This window comes from Telopea speciosissima, chromosome 6 (genome assembly GCF_018873765.1).
Source record: "Telopea speciosissima isolate NSW1024214 ecotype Mountain lineage chromosome 6, Tspe_v1, whole genome shotgun sequence".
In the NCBI taxonomy this organism is placed as follows: domain Eukaryota; kingdom Viridiplantae; phylum Streptophyta; class Magnoliopsida; order Proteales; family Proteaceae; genus Telopea; species Telopea speciosissima.
In genome coordinates this window covers 64,601,013-64,614,625 of record NC_057921.1, presented here as the reverse complement: position 1 = coordinate 64,614,625, position 13,613 = coordinate 64,601,013, and the positions used below count along the sequence as shown (strand labels likewise).

Below are 13,613 nucleotides of genomic sequence, written 5' to 3'. Positions count from 1 at the left end.
AATTAGCTTTTCGAACACATAAACGACCAATCTTGTTTGGATCCAATTTTCTACGGGGACGGCGACGGCGATGCCGACGTTATTCAAGTGACGGTTTTATTTAGTTGTTTACCACTTTACCTTCACCGCCGTTATATCATTAGTTGATTACTTGATTACCATGACGCCTTGGGCACTAGAAGGAGCGGACTACCCAACCAACCCAGTTGGATATGGAACGAGTCCGAAGTCCGAACCTTGCACCAGAAATCCAAATCCCAAAATTTAGAGTAAGGACTTGTTTTCCGGTATCGGAATCTCTCTGGGTCTGTCGTTCTGGTTAGAATTAGAAGATCAGTTGAGAAAGGACCCTTCATTGTTTGGCGCTCTAAATTCTATAACACGAGTCAGCCTTCTCCTCCACTCTCCAATCTCCATGCCCATCAGCACAGTAGAAAACCCTAGAAACTTACTTTCTCTCTCTCTCTCTCTCTCTCTCTCTCTCTCTTGATTATTCATTTCAGGAACTCCTCTCTCTCTAGTCTCTATAGATGAATATGTCTCTCACTCCTCCTCCCTTTATCTCAACACAAAATCGCTGAGGGATCTCTTTCGTTGGAAGCCATTAATCAAAATCCCTCTTGCTTTGTGTTATTCCCTTTCGTGATTCCAAGTAAGGAATCAAGCTCGCCTCTTCAGCCATTCCTATATTTCAGTGGGGTGATTCCCACTTTCTCGGATTATTTTTATTCTTTTATTCACACAAGTCTTATTGGATTTCGTTTGTTGTTCTCTTTTTATAATTCTTTCTTTCTTGTCCCTGTGGAGAACTAAGTCGCCGTTCTTTACCTTCCATTCGATCCATCATTTTTAAGTTTTTTTTTTTTTGGCCTTTTTCGTTTCCTTTTCCGCTGCTTCAATTATTTGAGGTTCAAGTTTTGGATTGAAGTGAGGGGATCCAAAAGGAATGGTGGGCTCAAGGCATACTCTCCCATCATGGATTAGTGCCGCAGCGTCGAGAGTCGATTTCGACGGTAACGTTTCTTCCATGTCGGAAGCCATGTTCACAGAAGGGGGGGAAGCTTCTCCTCCTGAACCCCACGGCTCTAACACCCTATCCGATACCAATTTGAGTTTCGGAGAACGGGCTGTCTCCGCTGCTGGTGCCGCCGTTCTATCCGCGATCCTCGTTAATCCCCTTGATGTCGCAAAGGTAACTTGGTTTTGTTATTTTCCACCTATTGAGATTTTAAGTAGCTATATTTTCTTATCCCAGGTTCTCTTGATATGCAATATCTTATTTTCTGTGAATTTTTTTTTCATTTTCTCTTTAGAAAACCAGTATTTTCCTTTTTTTGTCGTCCGTGGCATTTTATACGGTGAATTCCCTTTGGTTCTTATCAATGATGATGTTAAATTGTGGTCCGTATTTCGTTGCTTTTTTATTTTCTGTAGGGAATGGATTAGAATTAAGTTTCCATTTGTACTATTTTTAAATTTTATATATAAATCTTGATGCTTGATATGTGATTCTTCCCGAAAAGAATTTATCTTTATCTTTATATCTATTAAGTGTTGGTTTTTGGTATTCAGTATTTTGTTCTCAGACTTGGTGGTTGTTGATTTGCTTAATTCCCTTGATGGGAAACTTGATGCTTCTGTGAAGATTCCTCTCCCCCCGCCCCCACTCACACACACACCCAAAAAAAAAAAAAAGAGCACTGTGTTCTTTTTAGAGCTTTTAATCATTCATAAAGGGTGTCGTAAACTTATACTCCCGCATCGCATCTGTTTTTAATGCTTTACCTATTCGCAGACAAGGTTGCAAGCACAGGCTGCTGGAGTTCCTTATTCGCGTACAAGGCACCATGTTAGTGGCCGTATGGCCTCTCTTGGACCAAATACGGTATATGTTCAATTTTGTTTTTAATCTCCTTGGGAAGAAGCTATATTTGATGAAGTCAGAATTTCATTTCTTTTGAGTGATTATATCTAATATCTTGCTTACTTGCCATGAAAGAGATTTGGAAGAACATTGTGTCATTAACTTCATTCTTTTAAAGCTGTGATGGGGGCTTTTTTTCCCACTCTTGACTTAATATTTGTTTTATTAATACACTTTTGATTTGACACTAATTTATTAACTAATACTGTGCTAATGATAGCAAATTCTAACCATTAACCTTTTAAAAATAATTGTGCTGATCATTATTCATAGAGATTCATGTTAATGGTCTGTTAACGTGTACTATTACTAGCTCTTATTACATCCTATGTTTGAATAATGTATCCATGTGGTGAAGTACATGGATACCACTTGTTAGTGATGGAAATAGGTTTTACCTTTTCCTGATCCTTGATTTGTCATTCTATTGATAATTTCGATGCTATTGATCTGCTACTGATGCTGAGGGAGTAATATTGTCAATGGGTGCTTAATATCCTTTATTCTTGGAGTTGACAAGTGATGCTTCCTTTCAACTAAAAATCTGGAAGAAGGGCACGAGGATTAGGAAGATGTATAATATGTAAATGTTGAAGGTGTTTTCTGAGTTATAAAATTATATATTTTTTTGGTACTAAGTTATAGAATTATTTCAGTGGTGTACCTGGGAGTGATTGAGGATAGATGTACTAGGGAAATCTGTTCTTGTGGTGTGCACAAAGTGGGGAGAAAAATTATTTGGCCTGAGAATAAAGCCAGACTTAAATGAGGATTGTAGTTTGGAACATCTGTGGGGTTTAGGATTCCCTCCATTGATCTGGCACAGTACATCTTTATTATAATTGTTGTTATACTTCTTTTTACTGTATCGAACCTTTTAAGTTCTGTGTCTTTTTTACTGTCTCTGTTTGACCATATCTTAAACTGAACTTACCTAAAACCAATTGACAAACTCTAATATCTGCGCTTTCTTGTCAATGAATAATATAAATTGATGTTTGTTTTATTTTCTATTTGTATTAAGGAGATTCATCATCTCTTGGAACCTAGTGCCATTATCTCTTTTAGTTTTCACTGGTTTTAATAATTTTGGCTTTGGAATATGTTGCAACAGTTATTTTCAGATCTGAGATGTTCTCCATATTGCAATCGTGGTGGAATGGTTGGTCCTGAAGCAGTTTGTCCTCCTGATTGTTTTCAATACAAAGGAACGCTGGATGTCTTCAACAAGATCATACGACAGGTATGGTGCGATAGAAAATTACACTATCTATAAGAAAGCTGAGATATCCAAAGGTGTTTGTAGGCCTTCTGTTCACCATAAAATGAATTTATACTTATTGTTGTTATTAATCAAGACTTGGCCAAACAGCATAACAGGAAAAGGCAGAAAAGACTCTCTCACTGTTTTATATTGTCTACGAACGCATATGAGCAGTTTGGCCTAGATTCCCTCGACTGGTGCAAGGACAAATAATTATGAACGGAAGAGAGTGAAACCTTGTCTGGTGTCCAGTTGAATCTTTAATAATTTAATAGTTGGAGTGAAAAATTTTAGATGGTTAGACTAGTAGAGATAAACCATTGGACAACAAATTAAATATCTTGTACTGATGTTCAACATCTATATATGAGTAACTTGCTCATTACTGAAGGGAGGTTACTGAAAATGAAAATGGGGAATAAAAACATAACTTTTAATTCATAAACACCCCCCCCCAAAGAAAAAAATTCTGAGCAGATCTTACAAGTTATTTGGTGTTACCTCTGATGCCACTTGCTATTGGCTATGAGCCTATGATGTTAGGGTTTTTAGGTCTCATCTGAAGGGGGATGATGCAACAACTGAAACCCTAATCTCCAAATTAAAATTAGGTCAGTTAAGCTGCTAACAGGCCTAGGGTGATACATGCATCAGTAATAACAAAAGAACTTAATTGAATAATGAAGAAACAGAATCAGGTTAAATATCAGAGAAAATCAGGATCTACATGAGTAAATCAATGTCTGATAAAACCAAATCAGACCAGACCAGACCAATATCCTGATTATTTACTCTAAAATCTCACTCGGATGGTCGGTCTAATATTGACTGTGTTATCAAACCTGAAACGAAGTTGGGTTACCGCTGGACTCTTCAGATTGGGAGGTAGGGGGTGATTTATTCTAGTTATTTATAACTAAGGATTGCTTCTTTAACTGTTAGTTAAAAGCCCCTTATCTGAAATTATCTTATATTTCATTTTACTGCTGAGATTTAATCTCTCAGAAAAGCCCTTCTAGTAAAGTTTGTCTTTGTTTTACCCCCAAACTATTCTGAGATTCCCAAAAAAGTGTTAACATTACAGTATTGTCCTTAGTTCCAAAAGTTTTTCTGTTTTATCCCCAATCTGAAATTAAATTCTAGTTTTCTCCTTCTCTTTAACTTCAATTACTCTTACTTCCAAGTTCGGTTTGTCTCTATCAAAAGGGTATTGCACCTTTCTGAATATCTATGAAACTGCCATTACTCGTTCAATTCACGTTATTTGTGGACCCATAGCGATCTAATCCTAGGTTTTGGAACCCGGGATTGCATTGGACTCTTACTTTCCAAATCAATAAGACCAAAAAAAAATAAAAACTTCTAATATATCTAACCTGTGATAATTTACTTGGAACCCAATACTTCATTTTAAAGAGGGCCTGACAACATACTAACTACTTAATTAAAAGGCTAAATTCATGTACCTCTTATGGACCTAAAACTTGAACCCCAAGGGATTAGCTCAGTTGGAAAAGACCAACACCTAACAGTTAAGAGGTCATGAGTTCAACTCTCCTTGGGGCCTACCTATCCAAAAAAGAAAGACCTAAAATTTGGGCCTTATAGTTGGGTCCATTACAAAGAAAAATACTTAAAACAAAAGCCATAACCAAGTACTATCAAAACAGGTCCTAATGTTGCATTACAATGCATTAGTGGAAAGGCACCTAGATTCATCTTGTACTTGATTTGACCCAGTTCAACCCCTTGATTCTGCTGGGCTGGCATTTACCGACCTTGGCATGGGGTTAAGATGGTAATTACTAGCATAAATTAAAGTCCATTATAGAAAATTTTGTAAGAATATGCTGCACAGACCAATATAGCAGTTAATAAAAAAAGAAAATTTTATAATGCAGGATTCATGATCTATGGAATTCCCCATCTTTGTCTCTATCACACATTTCTTTAATGGTTGTCAGATGCTTAACTTGAGAGGATTTATGCAGGAGGGATTTACAAGGCTGTGGAGAGGCACAAATGCAGGTTTAGCATTGGCAATACCAACTGTAAGTTCTTTGTTGCATTTGTTACTTGTTTTCTGGTAGTTTTCTTCTTCTTCTTCTTATGATCAATCTTTTTTAAAATATTTGAGCAGGTGGGGATATACTTACCTTGCTACGACCTTTTCCGCAACTGGATTGAAGAATTTACATCCCAGAATGCTCCAAACTTGATACCGTATGTCCCTTTAATTGCTGGCTCAGCAGCTCGTTCATTAGCTTGCATTTCTTGCTATCCTATTGAACTTGCGAGAACCCGAATGCAGGTATCACACTTTGTAATTTAGTATTGACATTTTTTAATGTAATTTTCTGTACATATAGATATAAACAATTCCTGAATGGGCATGGAGAACTTGAATATTCTAGAACTTGTGTTTTGTCAAGCAGAAAAGTCTTTTACATTCAATATCATTCCTAATACTATGTAATTTTTTTTTTTTAATATTGAATCATACTACAGACCTTCAGTTTACAAGACTGATGCTCCATAATAGTATGTACATTATTAGTGGGAACACTAAAGGACTAAAATGGTCTGTGAAATAGTACAGGAGTAAAAAATTTAGTTGGGATGCAATTATCTTACTGGAAATTAGAATCACATTATAACTATTTTCGAGGGACTTCCATATGTTTTGCTATGTTGTTTTCTTTCTTCTAGAGAGTATTTTCATATTGGATTTCTTGCATTTCATTGGATCACAAGTACCATTCATAAGTTTTTCGTATTTCCATAATTATTTCTTTGCTTACTTGATCTTCTAAATGTCAGTCTTTATTTAAATTATATACTATTTTGCAGCCAAAATCAGTTTATGAGAGAGAGCTACTTAATTTGTTATTCTATTTATGATATTAGGCATTCAAAGAGATGAAAATTGGCGCAAAGCCTCCAGGAGTGTGGAAGACTCTCCATGGAGTCCTCTCACCTGTCAGAGGCTCAAGTAATAACTTCCAAAACTGTAAGTTTTCTTTTTGGATTGATATTTGCGCTTCAGTCTGTCCTCTTTGTCTGACTTAGAACTCAGATCTGTTTACGATGCTGGTCAAAAATGTTTTCTGCAATTTAATTTGTTTATGATAGCCAGTGAAGAATCAACAAGTCTAATACCTCTTGTGAGGTATGAATAAAGCACATGAGCACTAAATTTAAGTCGGAAATGTATAGTATTACTCAAGATTATGTCTAAAGTAAATAACTAAAATGCATAGTTGTCAAGGCATCGACGCGCCTTGGTCGCCTAGATGCTGTGACAACTGACAACTATACTAAAACGTCTTTTAGCAGGATAAAAAAAGCACGCATTAATAAAAGAAATTGGATTGGTCGACATCCGATAGGCAGCTACTTCGTATGTAACTCCCTTGCACGCTCTTGCATGATTGTAAAATAATCTATGCCTGATAATTACATGTCCTCTCTTGTCAACATAACCTGACCATAAATTAAACATCCATTGGATAGGTTTTCAATATTCATCTGTGAATAATGTATTGAAGGAAATGGCGAGATTGCACAACTGGATCTTTGGTTCTTACCAGCCCAGGATCTGCCTCAAATTTTGGGCAGTCCTTGACTTTGTTGTAAGACCCTCTCATGAGCAGGAAGTATCATTTGTAGGTTGAAGATAGTTACCATGTTACATGGGAGTACAGGTATATGTCAAGGAGTACGATACACCTCTTCCCAAAAAATTTGATACAGGGATATGTGCAGAAAATTGAGTATGGGTATGGGGGAGTGGGGACTCTGCTAAAATATTTAAAAAACTGGGACTGATGTTGGGGGGGGGGGGGGTTATTGTATCAAAAGAAGTCCGTTTAATCTTCTTCTTCATAAATCATAGCCATATCAGAGAATCTGACTTTGGGTGCTTCTAAGGTACACATCTCATGCCCGTACCCTTATCCTATCATGTCAACATGGGTAGTCTGGGTGTACATGAATTTTCTAGGTAATGTAGGAAAACCACTACGCATGTAAAATGAGAGGACAATTGGGATTAGTTAATCACTGCTAGCCTTTTTGAGGAGACCAGGGACATCATGTGGTGCTTATCTAAGGCATCTGGAGTAATCATTTGGTGTATCTCATCAATGGGTTCTACAGTAAAAAAATCTTGTGACTACGACTGTAACATACTTTTATGAGGATATACAAATGTTTTTATGGGTACGAACCGGGCATACATTTACACACTAGGAGTCATAGATTGGAAGTCTTACATTGTACGGCCTCATCAGGTTATTATTTGTATGAGCTTCCTTTCTTGCCAAATGCTTCTCCTCTTCGTTCAAAAAGGGTGACATTTGATTGCATGTTCTGATTGACCTCTTCTGTTGGAAGCAGTGCAAAGCTACCGCATCCTGTGGACTGGAGTTGGAGCACAACTTGCTCGTGATGTTCCCTTCTCCGCAATTTGCTGGTCAACATTAGAGCCAGTGAGATTTCATTCTTAAAAGCAGTTCCATGGATGTAGTTATCATTTCTCATGATTTTATTTTATATTTATTCCATTTGATGTTATTTATTTATTTATTTATTATTATTTACAGATTAGGAGAACCCTTCTTGGTCTGGTGGGTGAAGAAGCCAATGCAGCAAGTATCCTCGGGGCAAATTTTGCTGCAGGTTTTGCTGCTGGTAGCCTTGCTGCTGCTGCTACATGTCCTCTAGATGTTGCGAAAACCCGAAGGCAAATAGAGGTCTTTTCTCAAAGCCCAATTTGATAAGTTTATCTGGTTTCTTGTTAACTACTAACAATGGGTCTGTCCGTCAGCCACTTGGAAGAGATCACATGACCAATCTGGATAATTCATTGGATACAGGGTTAGAGTAGGGTCAGATATTGGCCTTAACCTCCTGGGTAAAAAAAAAAAAAAAAAAAAACCTATTAACCACTTGTGTAGCCCACTGTTTTGTGTTTAGTTTAGCTAATGGCTATGGGCCTAGGTAGGGATGTAAATGGATAACGAAACGAATCGAATCTGCATCCGTGTCCGTTTAGGGGCATCCGTATTGTTTAGAGATATCCGGAAATAATCCGAATACTCGATTAAAATCGTCCAAAAATCGAATACTTAATAATAAAAATTAAATAAATAATGATGTTGCGATTTTTAAGATTCAATAGGTTCTAGAATATGATGAAAAGAGAATCATGATCTAAGAGATATGGATTGAGAGGAATTGTATCCACTAGGGAGGAAGGTCCGGTTACACAAGGCGAGATGTAACGGATGGTCAAAAATCCGAATCGATCCGCATCGAATCCGTTTAGAGGTATCCGATTCGATCACATCCGATCCGTATCCGATCCGAATCCGATCCGTTACATCCCTAGGCCTAGGGTGGGTTGGCCTTTGGCTGGGCCTAAAACTATGCTGGCTGAACTAAATAAAACATTTGTATAATACAGGTATTATGTATGGTACACATAAATACATAATATAAATATTTTTTAATCTAATATTATTAGACGGGTAAAAGGGTAAGGAGGGTAGGAAACATCTTACGCTTACACTCCAAATGAGGTTCAGTTAATGTGGGTAAGATGGGTAAATGGGTTTTTTTTTAACTGTATCAACATTAATAAACCAGCAAACCAGCAAGCAAAGAAGCAGAATGAGAAGAGAAGAAATCGATAGAAGAAGAAGAGAAATTCTGTAAAGAGTAAACAGAATCAGTGTCTCCTGACCTCACCCATTGTCTATATATAATAACCTCGCTATCCTATTTACAATTGAACTCTATAATAGGAAGCTATCCTAGTTACAATAGGAAATAAACGAAGGAAATAAACCAACTAAATAACAGGTCCACAAACTACCGCCAGTAACCCAATACATCCATAACGATACAATTTTAACAGGTTTCATTTGCAACACTAATTAGGTAGATGACCTTCTGGAGTTTCGATTGGTTTACGTTTCAAAGCTTCCCATCCAATTAAACCTATGATTGAATTATTAGGATCAACTGATACCTTTCACTGAACCAACCAATACATCCTGACACAACACAGGAGATCCAAACCTTTTCCCCCTGATCCCATCTCAGATTTACCAAGTTCGAAATCCTCAAGTTTCACTGTGTTCTGATTTCTTTTATACTAACCCCAAAATTACCAGCTTTTAGATTTCAAAGTTTCAATTGTCACTGTGTTTGTTTTAGCGTAAAATTTTCGTAATTTTACAAGTTGAAAAGTTTTCCAGTGTTTGTTTGTCAATGGAAACAAACACTGGGCTGTGCCTCTTTCCTCTTACTTTCATTTTTCTTTTTATTTCCCATCTTCCATTTGTCATTTTCTCATTCTCCATTTTTCTTTTTTTATACCTCAGTTTCCTCTACCTTGTTTTTTTTGGATCCATGTAACTGACCCCATTAAGTTGGGATGAGGCTAAGTTTTTTGTTGTTGTTGTTTTTCAATGGAAACAAACATTGAAAAACTTTTCTAAAATTTCCCAAGTAAAATTTTCCAGGTAAATTTTTACTCAGAAACAAACGGAGCCGGGGAAAAAAATCCAGAACAGAAGGCTTGCTTCTATTGCCATGTGACACTGTGGCAGGATCTATTGGCTGAAATTTGCTGCATGAGAGTGGGGGAAAAAACCATACAGGATGTTCTGTACTATTGTGTCATTGCAAGCACAGACTGATACATGCAACCAAAAATAAAATAAAAATATAAAAAGAAGTTTTATTGCAAATTTGTTTTCTACAGAAGCTTAGTGGATCAATTTTCTTGATATACAGTTAATGAATTATTCTTTACTAAAGAGTGGGGGGAAAAACCATACAGGATGTTCTGTGCTATTGTGTCATTGCAAGCACAGACTGACACAGCAACCAAAATTAAAATAGAAATATAAAAAGAAGTTTTATTGCAAATTTGTTTTCTACAGAAGCTTAGTGGATCAATTTTCTTGATATACAGTTAATGAATTATTCTTTACTAAATTACTGATTAGTGAAATTGATGTTGCTGATTTCAGAAGGATCCAACGAGGGCATTAAAAATGACAACAAAGACAACGCTAATGGAGATCTGGAGGTATGGCCCTTCTGCTTTTTCCTGCTCTTTCTTTTTCCAAAAAAGGCAGCTGGTTGGAGGATTTCCATACACGTTGAATGATGCATATTTAGAGGCCAGAGGGTGTAAGGTTGGTTTCATTTAAAAATTTAACAGGGTTGTTGAGTTTTAGTGGATGTTCTTGTAAGTCAATTTGGACTTCTATAGCAAATCGCTATTTCAAGACTTGGAATTGAGAACATTAGGGTTTTGAATGGTTTAGTCAATTGGATAAATGGATTCTAGGTGAGGACAGAAGCTAATTGAATGTTGGTTAATTTAGGGTTTGAATGAAATTTTAATGCAAAAGATCTAAATTGGTTATCCGGTTTTGAATGGGTTGATGAATAAGATTAATTCTTTGGCACTGAATTAGTGTTTGAACTTCGAAATAGGTGAACAAATTTGAAATCGGTTGGGGGGCTGTATACTTCTGTATGGATTAGCTGCAGAAAATAGCTAAAACAATTACAGAAAATTACAATAATTTTGTTGATGAATGAAATTTATTGAAATAGTGTCTTATTACCACATCATAGTAATGGGGTCATTCCCCCTTTCCCAATGGATTTCATTCATCAAATTAAGTGTGTGTTGCATATGACTTGTAAAATCGTAGACAATAATTTTTTTTTTTGGTAACAAATTGTAGACAATAATGAAAATGGGGGAAAAGGACTGTAGTGGTTAGTTAACTTTGATATGTTTACAATTGTCTCTGGTTTTCCCTCTACCCTCTCCAACCCCCCCCCCCCCACCCAAATGCTAATTTCAGCGTATTAATTTATAAGTTTAATTGTGTGTTTTACAATTGTCTCTGGTTTTTTTCTGTTGGAACCAATCATCATTTTATGCATGGATCAACTTTTGCTGTTGGCTTTAACCAAGTGCTTCAAAGTTCCTCTTAAGAGAGCCTTGGGGAATAATGTTTTTTTTTTAAAAAAAAACTTAAAATACATCTTTTTAGTGATGAATGACTGGTGGGCCACTGCAATAATGCCCAAACTCCTTACTAAAATTATTAGTACTTTTGGCTGGAACAGGGATGGAGGTATGAAAGGGCTTTTTACAGGCATTGGTCCGCGTGTTGGTCGTGCTGGTCCATCAGTTGGAATTGTTGTTTCCTTCTATGAAGTTGTGAAATACTTTCTGCACCAGAGAACTGCAACATCATAATAAACACAGTTTGATATACTAAGGATTCCAATATTTGCACATACCTGCGGCTCAAGGCAGCAGTGACGGGATACAATAAACTACTACTACCCCAAAAAACAAAAAAAAAGGATACAATAAACTACTGTGACCTTCTATGGAAATGACTCGGCTCGACACCATGGTGGAACCATGCTTCAGGGGTACCTTGTTGGAGATGGTTTTCTGTATATCCAATTTTGACACTGAATAGATGTTATTAGTGGTTATAGAAAAGGCAAGCAAAGTTTGCTGGATAGGGTGAACAAACCTGGATTGAGGTTTTATGATATTACTGCTTTGAGTGGCTTTTGGATTAAAGCCGGCAAAACAGGAGACTAGCGTACAATGCAAGTTGGAGCAAAGTTTGGTTTTCCTGAGAGGAATTCTGAAAGCGGACTGGGATTGAAGTTGTAGGTGAGCAGCTATATGATCTTCATTGCTCTGACATTCGTATTCAACTCGGGACCCAAAGTTCTGAACTTTAGAAGGAAAATTGTTTGGTTTCTTGCTAATCTTACATAGATTATTGAAGCTACTTAAATCTTCTTGTAAGAATCAAAGTTATTTACTGAAATGATTGAGAACAAATAAATATATTGGGTAATTGCCGATACAATTTTTTTAAAAGGTGGGGGGGAGGGGGGTTTTGTGTTGTGATTTGGTTTGTGATGTGCAGTGTAATCGGTTCGTGTGTAGTTGGTTTATGTGATGGAGAATTGTAGTCATCCTGCAATAGAAGTACAAGGATAAATACGGCCTTCACAGATCAATACAGGTTAATCCTCAGATAGGGCTTCATATGGCTTACGTGTTGAATTAGTGTCTTACATAGGGCTTCTTCCACACATTATGAGGAAGGACAAGATAGTTTAGATCAACAATCTATCTATTGATGATTTGAATGACTAACAAGGAAGAAAATTGGATAATTAAACACACATTTGTTTCTAAATATTCACATATAATAAAGGAAAAAGGTTGCTTTGTCCCGCTCACTATGGCAGACACATCACACATGGGTGGCAAAATGACCACCAAGGAACGAGAATCAAACTCAAGGAGAGAGCATCGGAGGTGCTCTGTACGTAGGCCTTATGGCCAGCAAACCAAACACGTTTAGAAACAGGACAAGTCAGAAACGTATGCCAAACAGTTTAATTACCTTTACATGGAGAACAAACAGGGTTCAAAGGGAGAAAAATTTTCAACTTGTCCCCAACATCAACATTACCACCATTTAAAGCTTTTCAAAAATTAAAAAAAAAATAATAATTTCAACTGAGGATGAATCTTGAGTTTCCAAAAGCATACCCCGGAAATACATCTCCAACATGGTGAGAATCTAGTTGAATCTTGAGGTCAAATTTGAATTTAAAGTTTCATAAAATTACAGCAATACCATCCAAGCTATAGAATATAGTTGCATTCCTGTAAATGTCTTAATACTTTTCAACTCATATTTGAGACATTTTCACTAATAACAATGAGGCCAAAGGTTCCCCACACGCTGCAAACATTAGGCTAAGAGTGACATAGACAAACAGGTTCTTGTGTATGTTCCTTGATGGCTTACGTATAAATGAGACCCTTTTCCCTGTCAAAAAGAACAATGATAAGGAAATTGAGAACGAAACCGAATTGAAACTAAATTTTAATTACCTTTGGACAGGTGATTTCAGCCCGTTAGGATTAAGGTAGGTTCGAAGATTTTGTGATTTTGTGGGGAATCAATCTACAGTTAAAAAATATATATATATATATATATTTCCTCCTCTAACTTCCCATGATACATTTTACATCCAAACATACGAAGGTTGAAAAGAATGTTACAGTAATACAGAAGCAAAAAAGAAGAAAATATTTCATTACTTGAGTTGCTTTGATAATAAACTGGAGAGTTTCCTTTGATTACGTCTTTTCATAAAATTAAAGAAAGAATTTGGTAATTTTCATAGAATTTGCCCCATATTTTATGAGCGTCTCTCTGTAATATTATTAATTCTAGGAAGCGATAAAATCCATTCAATAACCCAACAAAGCTAAGCATAAAAGAAATATACATTCAAAATCACTCATATAAAATCCGAAAAATGGATTAAAGTCAGGAT

The 13,613-nt window shown here is 36.4% G+C and overlaps 1 protein-coding gene across 2 annotated transcripts; it reads left to right on the top strand.

Moving 5' to 3' along the window:
- The first annotated feature begins 905 nt into the window (after positions 1 to 905).
- LOC122666299 (mitochondrial carrier protein MTM1-like) lies at positions 906 to 11,640 on the top strand. Of its 2 annotated transcripts, XM_043862489.1 has the most exons (11): positions 907 to 1,192; positions 1,796 to 1,885; positions 3,039 to 3,167; positions 5,180 to 5,239; positions 5,329 to 5,499; positions 6,096 to 6,198; positions 7,587 to 7,678; positions 7,793 to 7,942; positions 10,232 to 10,290; positions 11,352 to 11,537; positions 11,591 to 11,640. In XM_043862489.1, exons 1-10 carry the CDS (start codon positions 947 to 949, stop codon positions 11,482 to 11,484), a joined length of 1,233 nt encoding a protein of 410 aa, XP_043718424.1. In that variant the 5' UTR covers positions 907 to 946; the 3' UTR covers positions 11,485 to 11,537; positions 11,591 to 11,640. The 2 variants fall into 2 exon arrangements, with proteins under 2 accessions (XP_043718425.1, XP_043718424.1); XM_043862490.1 differs by lacking the exon at positions 7,793 to 7,942 and having other exon boundaries at positions 906 to 1,192.
- The last annotated feature ends 1,973 nt before the right edge of the window (positions 11,641 to 13,613 follow it).